Source organism: Astatotilapia calliptera, chromosome 11 (genome assembly GCF_900246225.1).
Source record: "Astatotilapia calliptera chromosome 11, fAstCal1.2, whole genome shotgun sequence".
Taxonomy (NCBI): domain Eukaryota; kingdom Metazoa; phylum Chordata; class Actinopteri; order Cichliformes; family Cichlidae; genus Astatotilapia; species Astatotilapia calliptera.
In genome coordinates, this window is record NC_039312.1 from 11,805,342 (window position 1) to 11,825,657 (window position 20,316).

The following is a 20,316-nucleotide window of genomic DNA, read 5'->3' on the forward strand; positions in this document are numbered from 1 at the left end:
ACATTGCAGACATAGAGGACAGTTACAAGTACCTGGGGATCCCACAGGCGAATGGGAACCATGAAGAGGCCGCTAGAAAAGCTGCAACCACAAAGTACCTGCAGAGGGTCAGGCAAGTCCTGAGGAGTCAGCTGAATGGTAAGAACAAGATCTGGGCCATCAACACGTACGCCCTGCCCGTGATCAGGTACCCTGCTGGGGTAATAGGCTGGCCAAAGGAGGAGATAGAAGCCACTGACATAAAGACAAGAAAGCTCCTTACCATGCATGGAGGGTTTCACCCCAAGTCCAGCACCCTGAGGCTGTACGCTAAGCGGAAGGAAGGGGGCCGGGGACTGGTGAGTGTCAGCACCACAGTCCAGGATGAGACAACGAACATCCAAGAATACATTGGGAAGATGGCCCCAACTGACCGAGTGCTCAGTGAATACCTCAGGCAGCAGAAACCCAAGAAAGAGAAGGGAGACGAGGAACCATCATGGAAGGACAGGCCCCTGCACGGTATGTACCACCGGCAGATAGAGGAGGTGGCTGATATCCAGAAATCCTACCAGTGGCTGGACAAAGCTGGACTGAAAGACAGCACAGAGGCACTAATCATGGCAGCACAAGAACAAGCTCTGAGTACAAGATCCATAGAGGCTGGGGTCTATCACACCAGGCAAGACCCCAGGTGCAGGCTGTGTAAAGATGCCCCAGAGACAATCCAGCACATAACAGCAGGGTGCGAGATGCTAGCAGGCAAGGCATACATGGAACGCCATAACCATAGTGTACAGGAACATCTGTGCCGAGTATAACCTGGAAGTCCCGAGGTCAAAATGGGAGATGCCCCCAAGGGTGGTGGAGAATGACCGAGCTAAGATCCTGTGGGACTTCCAGATACAGACGGACAAAATGGTGGTGGCTAACCAACCGGACATAGTAGTGGTAGACAAACAGAAGAAGACGGCTGTAGTGATCGATGTAGCGGTTCCGAATGACAGCAATATCAGGAAGAAGGAACATGAGAAGCTGGAGAAATACCAAGGGCTCAGAGAAGAGCTCGAGAGGATGTGGAGGGTGAAGGTAACGGTGGTCCCCGTGGTAATCGGAGCACTAGGTGCGGTGACTCCCAAGCTAGGCGAGTGGCTCCAGCAGATCCCGGGAATAACATCGGAGATCTCTGTCTAGAAGAGCGCAGTCCTGGGAACAGCTAAGATACTGCGCAGGACCCTCAAGCTCCCAGGCCTCTGGTAGAGGACCTGAGCTTGAAGGATAAACCACCCGCAGGTGCGTGTTGGGTGTTTTTTATATATACATACATATATATGCCTTTGCTCCAAAGCATCCAACTCCTTGAGATGAACTTCATTTTCCTCAAGGCTGTAATTGAAGTGACATTAAAGAATGAATGTTCTTTGGATCATTGGAAATTTCATCATTGCATTTTGTTTTAATGTCCTATTGTAAGGTTTCTATGAACTTCAATGATTTAAGAAGAGTGGGTTCGTTTAAGTCCACACATGCATATGAATGTATGGATGACGCCAGGAATAGTATCTATGGTTAGAGCTGAAGCTGGTGGGATCCTAATGGATCACAGAAACAAATAAGTGACTTGATTTGTCTAAAGCCATATTTAAAACAGAACTGTGGCTGCATTCTTCATAGGACCACTCTTCTTATTGGTATTAATATTACTCATAATTCTACTGATGTATAAATCTATTTAATTATTCTGCTACAGTACATTAAACTAGGTTAAAGCATCAGCTTACAAGCATATCTCTTTTTTCCCCTCACTGAATTCTCAGACTACATTATTTATCTCTGCTCTTTGTCTTTCCTCTGTTTTTACTCCTGTCCTGACATGTCTCTTCACACCATGTCTAGGCTCCTCACCCTCCCAGGAACACCTGGACCCCAGGCTTGTGTGAGGGTGTGTTCACTGATCACACAGAATAGTTCTCGCCGTTTTAACACAAAGCTAGGTTAAGGTCTGATTTCATACTGCTGAAAAAGTTTGTGTTACAAAAACGGTATTGTAAGAATAAAAAATGCCTCGGCGTATGTCTCTTCAGATGTTTAATGTGTGAGTGCATATGCGCCTGTCTATTTGTTGGATGCGTTTTCTCTGATCTCCAGTGACATCATCACCTGTGTCTCTGTGGCGGCACAGCATGCTCGTTGCTAAGAAACGGGGTTAGGAGGAGACAAAGAGGGGGCTGCGGTGGGGCATATGATGCTAGAAACTGGACAGTCTGACAGGAATATGGAGACAGGAGGGAACTCCCTCTAATGTCAACTGTTTCTATGTTTCTTCTCTTTTTCTCTTTTGAAAAACAGAAGAAAAAAATTCAACTTCTCATGGTAAAGTTACTTCTTCAACAGGAAGTTGTCTTTCTGAATATTAACAAAAAGGATCCCAACAAATTCTTTCTTCTGAGAGGCATTAGCAGGTGGGGGGGATTGACTGAATTTTTTATCTGGAGGAAGCTTGAAGTGAAAAGCTGTAAGTGAAACTGTGAATTGCACTTCATGTTTTCACAAACACATAGTTTTGAATTTCCCATCATGATTAGGGGCTATTTATGTGTGCATGGAAACCACACGTAAACATACCTACTTACCAAACCTTCATCCTTGCTTTCCAGATGCCCCCACCCCCCACCTCCTTATCCTCCATGTGTCTCCATCTCTAGCCAACCAACCCTAACTCAATAATACTGATCTTAAAGTGATTTGAGAGGCGTTCAAGGCACACAGCAGAGGACAGGCAGACGTGTGGCCTTTCAGAAAGACAGCAGGGCTGTCTCAACAGTCAGTTCAAACAAGGAAAAACGTACCTGAGATCAGACAGAGGAAGAAAGAGAGACGTGCACAGATATAGACACTGCTGTGATCTGTATGTGTGTGCGTTTGAGTAAGAGTCTAGTGAGGAATGATTTTTTTTGTTTTACAGTTATTTTAAATACTCAGGTCTAAAAATGCAGAGCTTCTAACCTAAAAAAATCTCGAGAATTATCTTGGAGTCAAAAGCAAGGCTTGAAACATAACTCACAAAACTTTTCCCATCTGCTTAGTAATTCTCTGGCACTGATGACAGGGGAAATTATCTTGATGAAATCAATCCTAAAGGTAAAGGAAATCCCACAAAGTTTTCCCACTGAAAATAGGTCATGATGAAATCATCAGCTTCCAAGGAAATTCTAATGGGTGTCGAACTAAGCTGGAAACAAACAGGGACTAAAAGATAAATAAAGGTTCATGTTTTTGGCTTGAGCACCGTAAAAGGTTACAATAATTGGACATAATGTGCTTTGACATTTTTGAGACTGTGTGCTGAGACATTTCAGCCTCTGGAGGTGAGAGAGGACAAAGCTTCAGGACACAAGTGAAAAAACAGGACAATGTCAACCACGGCTTACATATCCATATGCAAATATCCAAATATCAGATCAGTGAACGCTATAGCTGCTGAAAAAGTTAAATTACAGTTAAGTTGATTAAAAGAGGTTTTGTGTGAACTGAGTTTGTTAAAGATATTTTTCATATCAGGGACTGAACATGATAAACTGAGAGGCCAGAGGAAGACCAATAACTCTGAGAAATTATATTATTTAAAAAAAAATAAGAAATGCCTATTATTTTCAAAAACGTATTGTTTTAAATCTAATTAGCATTTTGTTTTTCTGTAGGTCTTTGCAAGTTGTTACTCAAATATGAAAGACAAGTTGAAAATTGTAGTAAATCCAACATGATACATTCTTCATTTCCTCTCCCTTGTAGTTTCCAAGCTATTAGCAGGATCTTTGATAGAGATTATCAGAGCCCTGAAATCAATGAAAAATAATTAAAAAGCTTTTTTCTGAAGGGCAGACACTTGTCTGAGGGTGTAAATGTGTGTTTGAAAGAGAATATGAGTCTTCTGTATAAAAGCATGTTGTGGGTGATGGATATGTTTTGATACATTTGAACTAACTGTCTATGATACATACAGTGCTTAACAGATTAATTAGACCACGTCCCAATGTAAGGTTTATGCTACAGCTGCTCTAAATGAACAGTAAGGATAATTACCAGTATCATGTTTTATGTTTTTGTAATGGTTAATCCACCAGTATGTCTACACTCTTTAATCAAAATGATATTTCTAATTTTAAAATATAATTATATGTATATTATAAATATGAATTGTTTTTAATTTACAGTTTTACAAATTAGAAAAACAATAATTAATCATATTATTATATTTTGATTAAAATGCCAAACAACAATTATTTACTTGGATACCTGAACAGAAAAATTAGTTTTAGTTGTTTAATGTCATGCTTTAATTTCTGACTGTTCAGAGAAGTCCAATGTACCGGCTCGATATTAGGTATAAAAATGCAGATCCAGTTCAGTTAACTCAGTAATTTTTAATCAAGTTTTTCACAGATTTCTTCTTTTGTGACAGGTGGTCTAATAATTTTGTTAAGCACTCTATAAAGAGAGAATGAGAGAGCGAGAGCGAGCGAGAGATAGCGAGCAAGAGAGAGGGAGAACTAGAACAAGCACTCAGAGAGAGAGAGCCAAACCTTTAAAAATGAAATCTTTTAAATTAACTGTTGTAATGAGTGAAATGACCAAATGCACGCAGAGGCTTTTTCTAAGCAAATAAATGAGTTCTGCTGCTCACTCCGTGCGGGATGCTGCTTGGTGACTCATCCACTAGCTACATATTCTCATTTGCTACATAGTTGAAAGTAACTGCTGTGATGTGTGTTTGTTGCCCAGGGTGGTGATCAGGACAGAGAAGACACACACAGATGTTACTTTGTTGACTAGCACGGGGAGTAATAAGGGAGTTTTCACATGAGGACAAATGTGGTGTGACAGACAGACAGAAAGAGGAAGAGATACGTCTAAGAGCTCGTGTGTGACAGTTCGTGTGTGTGGGTGGTTCAGGTGGCTAGAAATAATTAGTAAGAGGAATCAAAAATATACGAGTACACGCAAACACTGCCTCTCTCTCTCTCACACACACACACACACACACACACACACACACACACACACACACACACACACACACACACACACACACACACACGGTAGCTTCCAGGCACAGCCTTCAGTCAGATCATGTGATCTCAGGGTGACAGCTGACCTTGTATCCCACATGCAGAATCTCATGACCCTGCGGCCAAGCCAAAACATTACAAATGCATTTTACATAATTCATAGGGGTCTGCTGAACAATCAGCTATTTTTTCTAACTTCATGTTGATTTCCTAAAATGCATTTTTACTGGACCGACTCACCAACCCTACCTCTTTTTTTAGCAGTAATCTCTAAAAAGACATGTATTCAGTAAATTAAATTAAATTCAGTGGGTTACATTCAGAGACCAGATTGATTAAATGGTAAATGGCCTGCATTTGTATAGCGCTTTTCTAGTCCATAGGACCCCAAAGCGCTTTACACTACATTCAGTCATTCACCCATTCACACACACATTCACACACTGGCAATGGCAAGCTACATTGTAGCCACAGCTGCCCTGGGGCGCACTAAAAATCCAATATCAACACACTTAACTTATTCTTAAGTATGGTTAAGTTTCGACAACTAGAACAACGCAATTAATGTCCAAATAACGCTGACATCATGGTTTAAAAATAACGATGGCAGTCAGTGATAGCCCTCAGCCTCCTAGTAGATACACCTAAGGTGTCAATTTGAAACTCCTACGTTGTTTCACATTCAGAAGATTTTCAGAACACTTGACCTCTGACCCCTGACCTCGAGTTCAAAGTCACTGAGATTCCAACTTGTCAGAGATTTTTAGTAGATGCACTTATGGTATCAATCTGAAAGTGCTCCATTACTTCGTTCTCAAGTTATTGCATTCACAAACTTGGGTGTCCACACCGTCCACCCACCTGGCAGGGTGAAGACAATAGGTGAGGTTGAACTGAGAAAGTAATCAAACCCGGGTTGCGGCTATGTCACATGAACCGTAAACTACTTGGCCACGAGGGCTGGCACTGGGCTTAAATCTTTTAACACAAAAACATTCAATGTGAACTCATTTGCTAGCAAAGCATGTAAGATGTCTACCAAATATCTAACTACTGCACAACTAACTGCCTTAGTCAGACAATATTTTACTGGCAGTTTAGTTAACATTTTAACAAGGTTTTAAATTCAAATGAATCAGTAGGTGGGCCAACATTTTCACTCAATTCACAGCATGTTCCTATTAATATTAAATTGTTTTAGACACATAAAACGTTGCTATTGTTTGTCAGGGTTAAGAAACTGTCGCCTTGTTAAATCCTGAATGCCAGCCGCAGCTGCTCAGTCCTTCCCACTGCTACCAGATTAAAATAATGTTTCTGTTTTGTCTGGGGAGCCTTAGCCTTACTAAATTTCAATGTGTTTTACTGCAGTACACTGTACTACAGGCTAGCTTTGGTCTGTAGTACAAATCATTCTGACTGTGAGACAAAATTGGACAGATACTTGAACAGAGTGAGAGGCAGATAGAAAACCAAAATTTTTTCCCTCTCTGCCTTGCTCTCTCTGTCAGTCTCGTTTGGGTGAAAGTACACGTTTTTTTCAGAACAGCAGCACAGTTGAACTGACTCTTGTGTTTTTATAATTTATACACATATATGTATGTGTCTATAATTCCAATATGTTAAATCTGCAGGGCGCTCAAATTACCAATATAGAACCAAGGTTCAACACAAATGGAACACAAAATATACGTCCAAAAAAATGTTCATGAGCTCTGATGAGCGTGTGTATGTGAAAATGTCAGTGTGTTCAGTTAAGCTTTTCAGATTGTCCGTCTGTGTGGATGTTTACTTACTAGTCGTTTAATAATTTTAAGAGCTGTACGTTGTGTTCGGGGCGTCTCAGTGTGCATGCGAGTGCGCAGCACATGCGAGAAGCTTCGTAAGCAGGAAGGCGACAGGCAGTCAGGACCCTCTCCACAGTAAAGTTGGACCAGCAGTGACAGACAATGAACAGACTCCTCCCAGATTTCCTGGTTCTCAGCAGACAGCTGCATGGACAGATAATCAGTGAATATATGCAGAGATTAAAGTATAAGAGAACATGTTTCTATTTTGGATACTCAGGTTCTGCATCAAGTTTTTTACTATGTGTACTGGATCTTAAAATCTGTAGAATCAGTAATGGCACCCAGGTACCTTTTGAATCCAAGTAAAATTGGCAGTCAACAAAACATAAAAGTATCCTGTCTACAGCCTCTAATTAGGAATAAAGCTGTCCTTCCAGGTATTGGCATTAGTATATTTGATGATTGGCATTCTAAAAATATACGATTTATATGCGATTTGTTTGAAATGGGTATTTTTATGGCCTTTAATCAAATTCAAACTAAATATAATTTACCACAGAAACACTTCTTTGGGTTTCTGCAAGTAAGACATTTTGTAAATTCCCTTAAATTTCCACTCAGTCAACCTGTTTTGAGCCCCATTGAAAGCTTTTGTCTTAAATTTAATGAGGAAATAATCACAAAAAAGAAATTTATCTATCTTTGTTATGGGAAATTAATGACTCTAAATTTTGTAACCACCGATAAGGCCAGGGTTTGATGGGAAATCGATCTCAAAGTTGAGCTTAGTGCAGAAGCATGGTCCAAAACTTTTAGATCTGCCAAGAAATTGTTTTCCTGTAACAGACTCCAGGAAAGCCATTACAGAATCTTACATAGACTGCAGCGTACGCCAGAGTTTCTAAATAAAATTCATCACTCAGATTTCTCCATTTTGTGTAAAGTGCAATACGGATATGGCATATGGCAATGTCCTTTAATTACTAGATTTTGGAAAAGTATTGCTATAGAGCTTCGCTCAATCTTTCACCAGACGATCCCACTGAACCCTGTGCTGTTCGTTCTGGGTCTATCTATAGAAGGCCTTTCTCTGTCTTCTGTACAGATGCTTTTGTTAGGTACATTTAGCGAGGCAATGTGTATTGTTTCAATGGATTCAGAGACAGCCCCCCACTGTTACACAATGGTACAGAGACATGTTCAAGGTGCTGCCAATGGAGCGCCTTAGTGCCATCATAAAGGGCAATTGTGATGCATTCTGTAGGATATGGCGGCCTTTGCTTGATCACCAACCTCGTGACCTTGCTGTGCTATTACATAAAGGGGGATCACATTTTGTTTTTAAACACAATAATTAATGTCTGTATTTTTTTTCTCTCCCCCACTTTTTTCCTTTTTTCTTTCCCTTGACTTCAAATGTGAAACACTGTACATATTTTGACCCAGACATGTACATCTGTAACTCATGTACCTGTATTTGTTTTTTTTTTCTTCTCTTTTTCTTATTTGTATTTGTTGTGCTGATTTGTTGCTGTTTGTGTTGTTCCAAAAAAATCAATAAATCATTGTTAAAAAAAAAAAAGTATCCTGTCTGTATCCTCTGTCATTGTCAGTTTGAAAGTACAACAACAACCAAAAGATACTAAATGGGAGAATACACAATGAGACTAATAACAATGTGGCCAGAGTCCAAGGAGAATTTCATACCTTTACTTCTCAATTTTACATTTGATTCCAATCTATCCATCCATCCATCCATCCATCCATCTATCTATCTATCTATCTATCTATCTATCTATAGATATATGCAAAGGCTGGGGGTGTGTCAGCTGCTCGGTCAGCCTACTTTTCCAAACAACACTCGATGTGTCAAGTGTAGTGTCTGTTTCCATCCCTGGAGACTTCTTTTTTTTTTAAAATCCCCCACAGTCTCCTCCTCTTTCATCTCTCTGGCGTAGACTTCCCAGAAGTGTGCTGCCTCATAGTACCCTCTCTTTTTGGCCTAAGTACCGAGTACTCATATAATAATGTACTAATGACTACTAAATACTCAGGGGCAAGAACATCAACATGTTGATGAGCATTCCAGCTGGTGCGATCTCATTGCAAGGCGCCATATCGTTAATCACAATTTTATTTGTGTTTAGTGTCAGTGGGTATGGATGTTTGACTGGCTGCAGAGATAACAAAAGGCCAACACTGTTGCAATGCTTATCTTTCTGTTTTTAGACTTCATCAGGTTCTGTGTTAGTACCAGCAGACACTGCACATGCCTGGGATTAATAACTGTAATAACTGCAAACCAATTACTTCAGTAAACGTAGACAATCATCAGTTTTAAATAGACACACAATATTCACGAAGCACACAGCTTTTCTAATTGAAGGAATTAGATGGTCCATGCACACATTTTCAACTGTCCAGTTAACTCCTACAATAACAAAGAAACACATACAGTGTGGTGCAGTGAGATATTTCTCTAGAAATATTTAGTCAAGATGCAGATGCAGCTGATTATTTTGCTGATCTTAATGGATTTATTTGGAGACCTAGTGTATAACTAAAGAATAACCTACTTTGAGCTGTATAGGTCACTAATGTTTTGGTTACTGGCACTTTTATCTAATTCAGGTAGCATAATAGAGATGGACATGTGTTAACACTGGAACCCAGGGCTGGTTGGCCTGGATACAAGCAGGAAGCTGCTTTAGCCCAGGTGATATGTGCCCTATCCACCTGAGCATCAGCTCTGCACAACATAGTGCATTTAAAAAACATACATTTTTTAAATGCACTATGTACAAGAACACAATATTTGCCACTGTATCCAGCATATATTTACATGTATATAAACATGCAAACAGAAACAACCATAAAAAATATATATGCATACAACACATTTACATGCGCAGACATGCACAGGATCTGTGAGTGTTGGTCTCACCATGTGAATGAGGTGTGTGCTGAGTTGGCTCAGGGGTCTGTTGGCTCGGAGCAGCTTCTCTGCTGCCTCCGTCTCTGCTGCTGGACAAGATAGCCTCTGGCTCTATACACACGTGCAAAGACGCGCACATACACACACACACACATTAAATCATTTATAGAGATTTGACAGTCAATAACGATGGATCCAGGGACCTGCCAAGACTTATTCTGACAAACTGAGACATACACAGAAAGACACCCTGATAGATGAAGGCAGGGAATTTTTCTACATATTATGTTATTCTAAACCTTCTTTAAGTTCTCAGGATAACATAAGCTGAACATTTTTTTGCCACAAAGTTATTTTTGCATCTCATTCTTAAGGCATCATCTCTTTTGCCCCTCATTATTAGCACCTCTGTGACTTACTTTGGCTTATTTTACTTTACTTCCTGCCTGTAGTGGAACTTCAGGCCAATTAGTGATGGGCTAATAACAGCACATATTTTGTCTCTTTCCCAAAGTCTCTGCTACGCTTGTCCTATTTTTTCCTTCTGTAGTGTACTGTATATAATCTCTGACATGCTCCCTCTTGACCAACTGAGTAATATTTTGAGAAAAACGGTCTAGTCACGTCCTTTCTCCTTATCAGACCTTATTACCCAAATTAATTTGGTTTGGGCTGAAGTTTTCTTTTTAATGAGCTTTGCATTTCTCGCAGAATTGATTTCCGCTGCAGATTCTGCTTGTTGCCTTTTCCATCTCAGTCTCTCCTATCTCTCCACCCATCCTTCTCTTTTTTCTGTCCTCTCTTTCACCCAGTCTTTCACCCTGCCTTCACTTTAGTCCCCCCACCCCCTGTCCGGGCATTAATATGTATGTGCTGGGCTGGGGTGCACACTATGGGGAGATGGGGGCTGATGTGTGTGTGCCAATCTGAGAGTGTGAGTGTGTGCGCGTGGATGTGTATGTAGTGAGGCAAGCTAAGGACAAAGCCAGCGGTGATAATGAGGCCGCAGGGACATAGCCAGACAGGCCCCTCTGTGCATGCTTGTGTGTGTGTGTGTGTGTGTGTGTGTGTGTGTGTGTGTGTGTGTGTGTGTGTGTGTGTGCGCGTCCCAGGGATTCAGGACTTCATACCCTTTCTCCTGAGTCCACAACTTCAATATTGCAGTTGCTTAAACCTGCTAGCTTTCACTGTATACTTCAAGGGGCACACACACTCAAACACACACAGACACATGCCTTCAGGGACGTGATACAAGGGCAACATTTTGAGGAAGTACACTTTGTGATTCTGTCGGTGAATCTGCACTCACCAAAGATGAAGTTGGCAAAAAGTGGTGAATCACTGTAGGACATACATGAGCCTAAAATGACCAATTTCACAAGATGAAGCCAAAAAAACCTAACAAATAACAATAATTTAGTATTATTTTCTAAATTAAGGCTTGTGGCTCTTTAAGGATGTCTTTGCAAGGACCGTTGAGCGTTTTGAAAGTGTGTGATACTGAAATTATGCCTGGATTCCTTAATATTTAGTTTTCTTTAAGTTTCTTTTAGGGGAATGGGCCCATAAAAATATCAAAAAACACACTTGATTTAAATTTGAATGATCTCCCTTTCATGATCTCCTTCTCTGGTATGCTCACACAGTTTCTAGTTTGGCTGCTATTTCAGTTAAACTCCTGTTATTTCCTCTTGCACTTGCACCTCTGCAGTGTGCGCACTGGATCTCTTCCGGTGTGACTCTTTAACTGAAAACTGCTGGGTTGTAGGTGGAGAACCAGCTCACATCACTAGCGATGATCTTTCAGACATGGCAGTTCTTGTTTGCTCTCTGTGCATCTTTGAGGACCATGATGAAATCACAAAGGGACATCAGTCAGCTGTAAAGTTTGTGTTCATCAGGTGTGTCTGAGTGTTCATACCTGCAGGGCAGAGCGGACAACAACTGATGTTTGCTTAAGGACGTTGTGAAGCAGTTCCAACAGAGCTTGTAGCACAACGTGGCCGACCTTCCTTCCAGCATGCTCCTCTCTATCTAGATGAGCAAGCGCAGCTTCTGAGAGGGTGCAAACCACCACCTCAATAAGCCCTGTGTATTCAAGAAAAGTGGAGAAGATTGTATCTGAACTATGATTTCTTAGTTTTCTTGGTAACTTGTATTTTTGCAGAGCTTTGCATATGCCCAGTGCATTCTGGGAACTTGTCAGCCTATATAAATTGTTAACCTATTAAGCCGTGAACATAAAAAATAAGGATAATAATGTAAGAGAACCTAATTAAGGACGGCTTTGTCACTTTAACTGCCAAAAATCGTTAACCAGTTTAATACAAATTGTATCAGTTAATATATTCTATATGTTATAATGATCTATATATTAGATGTTTGTCTTTTTGAGGCCCTGTGTTCACGATACATTTTATTAAACAAAGAGAAACAAAAAGCAATTCAGGCAATTCACGCACATTACCACAATTACATTATTACATTCACAAGAACATCTTTAAGTTCATGTGAACCAAAAATGTTTCTCTAGCTGGAAACAAATTAGACTATACCAATAAATATCTGTAACTTCAGGCTCTGATTCAGCTACAGAGCAGATTGATTGCCTATATGCAAGCTTAATTCAATTAACATTTTGTTATTACCAAGCTGCACATCAGAGGAAATTGTTTGAATACGACACTGAACTGTGCAGGGTTACAGTCCCTTAATGAGAAAGTACATAAGGGCAGCAGAGGCAACAAGGCAACTCACTACATACTCATCCAAAAACTCATTCTTATTGTTTTTGTCTGTTCTCTCACCTCACTCAGTCTCTCCCTACATAACTGTCCAATGTACAACATGAGGTTGTTACCTCTTGCAAAGCTATGAATAGCACCTACTAAAGTGCAAACCCATGTTATATCACTATTAAATTTAAAGTGACACAGAGGATAGTCACAGTGAAGACATGACACATGCAGTGCCCATAAATATAACAATACCTAGACAATCAATACGCCCAGATTTGTCCTTCATTTCTACTTCTGTGCACAAAAACTTAGTTATATAACCATGTGTATTAAATCATAGTCTTCACTAGGGAAAATACACCCAGTTTTGTTTTCGTCTTCCAACAGATCTTTATTTAGACTGTGGATGTCGTGTGTTTATTTTCGAGAGTGAAAGTGCAACACTGCAGACACTAGAAAGCCATTAAGTTTGCCTGCTGTCAGCGAGATGTACTGTTACACTGTCAAACAATCTCATAATTAATTAGACAAGCTGCTCTACTTTTGACTGTTCAATCAAAAAAGACTTGTCCTGTTAATGCAACTTGACAACACAGTCCCACTTAGATAGTTTTTGTGTATTATGCTGCTGATACTTGCTGATTATTACTACTCACCAAGTGTGCTCTTTTTAAAAAAGACAGAAATTATTCCTTAATTACACTAAAATGACTTTAACAGAAGCTTTTTAAGGGTGGACAAAGGTGGAAAAGTTACAAAAGCATATGCAAAGGTATGCATCAGCTGGCACTGAAACAAGCTGTCTACAAACTGAGTAAATGGACAATCTGTAGATATCACACCAATACCGCAACTACTGACTGACAGTAAAACACCCGCAGAAAGCTTTACACCTTGCTAAATCTTTGTGTTGTGTGTCAATGAAAAACACTGACTAGGAATGGTGTTAATGGAAGGTCACAAAAGCTGTCCAACAATAAATAAATAAAGCAGCACATTTCCGGTTTGCTTGTGGGACAAATATTTCATGGACAGATGAGACAAAATTGGAACTTTCTGGCAAAAATCCACATAGCTATGTTTGGCCTCGGGGCCTGATGGAGGGACTGATTAATTCAAAATTGTATCTTGAACTTTTAAAAGCACAATTCAGGGCAACAGTTCATGACCTGAAGTTTAGGAGAGCCTGGGTGATACAAGAAGACACTGACCCAAATCACACTAGTAAATAAACAACAGAATGGATGAAAGAGAATGAAAATTCATGTTTTGGGATGGCCAAGTCAGAGTGCTGACCTTAAAAAGTGAGATGTTATGGCATGATGAGGAAAGAGCTGTTCATTGAAAACATCCTAGAAATATGGATAAACTAAAACAGTTTTGTAGGAGGAATGGTCCAAAACTTTCTCCACATTGTACAAGTCTAATGAGCCGCATCTGCCATTGATGCATATTTATAAAGCCTAAGTGTTTACAAATGGTTATGGTTTCATAGATTCCTCTTCTTTCCTGGGGGCCTTATGACATTTTACGTCAAGGTCAAGAGAAGGTGTTAAGAAAAACATATGGGATGCAATAGTTTGCATATTTAACCCTAACCCTTAAAGACAAACCTTCACTCCTACTTAACACTGCTTCTGCTATGGCTCGCTGCTTCTTGTCCATCCAACCAACCATGCTTCCACCATCGCCTGCCCTTCACTCCATCTGTTCAGCCCTTATCCTCAGTCATCCTGAGTCCTACAGCTGGCTCTTCCAAGCAACACATCTGTTCTTTGTTATAAAGTTATGTTCTTGTGTCAAAATTCACATTAAAATTAAACTGAGAAAAAAAGTAATGGTAGCACCTACAGTCTTCGTGCAGAGGCAACTTTAACACAATCCATTCTTTTTAGGGGCTCAAAAGTAATTGGACAAAGAACTGAAAATAAAATCTTTCACTAGTAAAACCATTAGTAAAATCAATCATTTCTAATACTTGTTTGAAAACCCAATGACAGCCTGAAGTCTTGAACTCATGGACATCACCAGCTGCTGGGTTTCCTCCTTTTCATTCTGGAAGAGGTTGTTCTTGGTTTCATCGGTCCAAAGGATGTTTTTCCAGACCTGTGCTGCCTTTTTTTGATTTTTTTTTTTTGCAAATTGCAGTATACCCTTTCTATTCTTTAGGCTTATGAGTGGCTTGCATCTTGCAATGAACCCTCTGTATTTACTTTCATGCAGTCTTCTCTTTATTATAGACCTGGATATTGATATGCCTGCCTCCTGGAAAGTGTTGTTCACCTGGTTGGCTGTTGTGAAGGGCTCTCTTCACCACGGATAATGGTGGTTTTCTTCTGTTTCTGCAGCGTAAGGATCACTTGTTTCACCTGCTTTCCATGCAGGTGAAACAAGTGATCCTTGTTTCAACCACATATTGTCTGTTCACAGCAAAATCTTCCAAAATGCAAGCACCACACCTCAAATCAACTTCTTTTATCTGCTTAATTGGTAATGACATAATGAAGGAATTGCCCACACCTGCCCATGAAATTGCCTTTGAGTCAAAGCCATTTCATGGCCAATTACTTGTGGTCCTTTTAAAAAATGGGCGGCTGAAACTTCTAAACCCTTCCTCAAATTTAAATGAAGACAGCCTCAAATGAAAGCTCAGAGTCTACACCAGGGGTGCCCAATCCCGGTCCTCGAGAGCTACCGTCCTGCAGCTTTTAGATGCATCCTTGTTCCCACACACCCGAATCAAATGAATGGCTTGTTATCAGGCCTTTGCCAAACACGATGGCATGCTGAAGAGGTAATCAAACATTTGATTCAGCTGTGTTGGAGTAGGGATGCATCTAAGGCTACGTTCACACTGCAGGTCTTAATGCTCAATTCCGATTTTTTGATCAAATCCGATTTTTTTGTCTCCTCGTTCACACTACAAATAAAATGCGACAGCAAACGCGCTCTAGTGTGAACGCTCAAAGCGGCCCGCATGCGCAAAAGAAGATGTCACACACAACGCGCTCTGTTTAGACCAAGAACAAACAGTATTGTTTGACTGATGGCCGTTAATATAAAGACTTCGGACTTCACGTTTCCCAATTTTTGCTTTAAGTTATTTTGTTATTTACATAATAATGTAAATAACCTAATAATGATCCTTATTGCTGTTTAAGAGAGGAGCGGTGCTTCAAAGGATAGCTGCAGATTTCTGTCAGAATCTGCAGATTATACAGTACAAATAAAATGTTTACGTTGTCTTCCCAACAGTTTCACTGACATCTACACTGGATGGCTAGGAAGCGTTCGCGATGTCTTCTCGGGCGCTGATAATTGGCTTCAGTCTTGTGTCGGTGACGTAAAAGGCGGATTTAATGCGACTTGACCGTTCAAACAGCAGTCGCTTTCTAAAACATCGGATATGTATCGGATTCAGTACCACATACGAAAGTGACCCAGATCGGATTTGAAAATATCGGATTTGCGCCGTTCACACTGTCATAGCATGATCGGATATGGGTCGCATAGGGTCAAAAAAATCGGATTTGATGCGCTTTCGCCTGCAGTGTGAACGTAGCCTAAAAGCTGCAGGATAGTAGCTCTCGAGGACTGGGATTGGGCAGCCCTGGTCTACACATTATGTCCACTTATATAACTTCTGTTAAGGTCATTATATAACTATAAATATGTTTCTGTAAACAGGTAGAAAAACAAAACGTGTCCAAATATATATATATGGACCTAACTATAAGACAATGTTTTTCTGCTTATAGAATGTGGTGTATAATAGTATAGTATACCACACAAACATCTATCGTATTTTCGGCACTAAAAGGCGCACTTAAAATCCTTTAATTTTCACAAAAATTGACAGTGCGCCTTATAATCCGGTGTGTGTTATGTATGAATTCTGGTTGTCCTTACTGGCCTCAAACCGATTTTATGTGGTACATGGCACTCAGAAATCTGTCAAAAAATGTTTTAGTACGTCTTTGGTAAGCTACGAAGCCGGACCGGTTGATGGATTGTCGGAGCATTATGGCTACCGTAGTCAGGAGCCTTGTGGAGTAATCTAGGTCCAAAACTCCGCCCACTTCAGGTCCAAAAAACTGCAGCATCACTGAGAGTTAAAAACTGTCTAAATTCTTTCATCTTTAATAAAATGATCAGTGTTGCTGCTTTATGAGGTGTAACAATTAAGTTTAATATCCAGGCATCCATGAAAACAGAATGTAATACATTTAATGGAGTTAGAAGTTAGCAGGAAGTTAGCTCGCTAGTTTCCACCGAAATATGATATACTATGTGACTTTTGTAGGGTTACTGAAGTTGGACTAGCTGGTATATAATGATGTGCTACCTGATTGCTAGCGACACAGCTATGTTAGCATAACAAACACAGTGAAGCTGCAGGATGAATGCTAATTTCTTCCACTTGATAAAAGTTAATGTGAAGGTTCCCGATGGTTGGGGACAAATGCAATCGCATGGCAGGATTCTGTAAACTTCAGTCAGGAGAACAACTAAGATAATCCATCCACAATACGAGGTTAGTCATTAATATACTGCAACAACAAGAGAATAGAGCAGCTGCGAGAAAATTCAACGTTAATGAATCACTGGTACGGAAGTGGAGGAAGCAAGAAGAATGAGTTGAGTAAAATTTGACTTATCTGACTGTTTTGTTTCACTGTTTTTGTTTTCACTTAGTGCGCCTTATACAGTACATCGAGATGGGCATGTAGAGAAGTGGGGCCAGGAACTTGCTCTGAATTCTAACAATTAAAATTAAAAATGTCAAAAATGTGTAAATGTAACTTTTTTAGTTTAAGTCCAGGTGAATATTACTCAAAAAAAAAGAAGAAAAAAGAAAGAAAGATGTACATATAATTAATAAATATTATTTTAGCTGACTTTAATTCTGTGTACCATAACTCTATGTGATATTTCCTATGATAACAGACCTTTGGACCACACAATGTTTATGCTTCCAAATCTTCCATGTCAAAGTTTCAAATATAACCTGCCCGATATGCCTTTTCTGCCTGAGTACCCCTAATGTTAATGTAAACTGACTTTAGGGAACCAACATATAGTTAATGATGTGTTATTTATGCCAGTTAGCTACCAAGTCTGTTGTCTAAATTTATAGCATAAACAGAAAAACCCATGCTTCTCAAGCCATTTTTTCCACCCAGCCAGATTATCTGATTTTATTGTTTTATTATTATTATTTAAGGTGGCTACCTACCCAAACGGTTGTTTTTCATTCTTTCTGATCTGTAGAGACATGCATGGTAATCTTTTCTATTTTTCTGGGTCTGTAGAGACTCTGAAGACATGTAACTTTATGCAAAGACAATGAAACAATGAAATACTGCACCCTTAATTAACAAAGACAGATTTTTATGGTATAAATTATGCTTGGGGGGCATTATTTTTGACTGGACACATATGGACACAGTGTGAACTATTAGAGAATGCATTTGGGAAATTATGCTGAAACCAATTTGAAACGGGAATTTATAAATGCAAATTGAAAGAAACTAGATAACATCGTTGCAGAAGAGGTTTTCTGAAATATCTCAGTTTCTTACAAGGGTCAAGAGAAATAATGAAAAATGAAGTGTGATGGATTTAACCTTGAGAGGCACCACAGTGACTGTCAAGAACTCTGAAGACAAACAGAGCCCCTGAGAAGCTCTTTAATTAATTAAAAGGATAAGCACACTTTAACTAACACTCGGCCCAGGACCAAACTCAAGGTTCACTCAGGGTGCAAACATTTCTGAACTGTTGGGCTGAATTTCTGAGCTTGACATGCTCTAGATGTGACCATTTCCTTATTAAATAACAGCCTGCATGCCAGTGTGCCTGCAAAATTGGTCTCAAATTTATTCTCGGCAGAGAAGCCCTAGGCTTTATATCCGTGTATGATCAGATTAGAGACTAAACTTTCTTCCTTAGTCTGCTGCATGTTTTCAAATTAAAGCCGATCATCCATTATCACCTAAAATATTTACTCTGTTTAGAAATCTCACACTAAGGCATCAAGTTATTCTTCCCTCTTGCATCCCAAAATCTCTTCTGCTATCAAACTGTCACTCATCTTAACCTCCAATTTTCTCCTCTAGCGTGTTATCCCTTGCTGTCTCCAACCCAGATTCAACACATTCTCGCTCTCTGTGTGTCCCATGCTTCCCTCTCTCACCTTCATGCTACCCTTTTTACCTCCTATTTTGCTTTTCTGCCTCCATCATTTTCCATCCCTTTTCTCTTTCATGCTTTTGTGCCATCTTCTTTTTTTCCTCCGTTGTTCTGTTCTTCCTCTCTATCTCTGTTTCTCTCCCTCTTTGCTTCCTCTGTCTTCATTCCCCAGGGGGTATTATCTCAGTCGGAGGCAAATCTGCCCAATTATAAACCTCATCTCCCCAACTCTCTCTCTCTTACGCACACAAATATGAGGTTTTCCTGCATTCACTGCTGCACACACACCCTCTTCTCACAGATACACAGAAGCAGAAGCACAAATACAGTTACACAGGCACAAAAAAACCACCTCCCTATTTTTCTCTTCTTCACTGTCTATTTCACTGCCTCCTAACACACACACACACACACACACACACACACACACACATGAACAAGAACACCACCCTTCCCCTCCTCCCTCTGTCACACCTTAAAAACCCAATTATACACGCTTCCTCCCTTTTCCTCTTCTTTCCTTCTCTCCCTTTCCCTTCGTTCTTGCCATCACCACACTCATCTGGAGGGACCACAAGGAAAACAAGGGAGAAAGACGAGAAGGCAGAACAGGAGCCCAAAATAGAGGAGATGGGAGAGGGTAAAACTGGGAACAGACGCGAGGAAGGAAAGGAAATGAGGGGCCAAGATGTGAGCTGAGTAGATTGGAAAAGTGGCTGATAGCACGAGACAAAAAGGAGAGGAGGAGAGGAGGGAACAGAACAAGAGGAGAGGAGTGGAGATAGCGTTAATTGCCAGGCCAGTATTAGTGCTGGGTTGACAGATTCTTGTTGAGAGAGGTGCTGATTGGATGATAATGATGCTGACTTCAAGACTGCTGCATTGCTGACCCAATGGAAACAGAGGGAGAGGAGGAGTTAGTATGCAAGTATATAAAGATGGACAAAATGAAACAGAATGATGAGTGAATAAAAAAGAAAGAAAGAAATGAACACAGTCCTCAAATAGAAACTTGAGAAAATGTGTGTTATTGTGGTGTTGCAATCACACTGTTGAACTGTGGGTCCCGAAACATTTACACACACACACACACACACACACACACACACACACACACACACACACACACACACACACACACACACACACACACACACACACACACACACACACACAAATATTCTGGGCAGGCATCCACAGTGTACCAAAGCTTTGTGCCTCACTATTGCTTCCTCCTAATTAAAGTCCTAATCCCCAACTAACTCTTCATGGCCAGAATAGGCCTAAACTAGACTTCTGAACAATGTCCTCACACCAAGAGAACAAAAAACATGAATTTGACTTCTCCCTAAGGATCCCCTGGAATCACTTGCAATTGACAGGAAAATCTCAGATTATTCACAGTAGCTGAGAGACAAAAAGCATGGCCTCCGCCTCAGGCACACACAGCCAAGGTTGCTGACCTGAATAAGCATTACACTACAATGTGGTCGGGTATCAGGGATGTCAACAAGTAACATAACAATCACTAATGTGAGCAGAACAGATGCCTTTCGATGACTAAGTGTCCTTGATAATAGTACATGTGTTGCAACACAATGCAGGAAAATATA

At 40.2% G+C, this 20,316-nt stretch overlaps 1 protein-coding gene across 8 annotated transcripts in view; it reads right to left on the bottom strand.

The window, feature by feature from the left end:
• The window catches only part of ulk4 (unc-51 like kinase 4), a 106,655-nt gene that overhangs the window by 10,563 nt on the left and 75,776 nt on the right, over positions 1 to 20,316 (bottom strand). For 5 of the 8 annotated variants that reach the window (XM_026185486.1, XM_026185487.1, XM_026185489.1 and 2 more), the window contains 3 exons: positions 11,695 to 11,861; positions 9,783 to 9,884; positions 6,845 to 7,039 (listed from right to left, as the gene is read on the bottom strand). In XM_026185486.1, coding sequence (XP_026041271.1) covers positions 6,845 to 7,039; positions 9,783 to 9,884; positions 11,695 to 11,861 — 464 coding nt within the window. Of the gene's footprint in view, positions 1 to 6,844; positions 7,040 to 9,782; positions 9,885 to 11,694; positions 11,862 to 18,813; positions 18,995 to 19,091; positions 19,589 to 20,316 lie in introns of those variants that run through there. The other 3 variants (XM_026185491.1, XR_003273893.1, XM_026185492.1) reach the window with 3 other exon arrangements.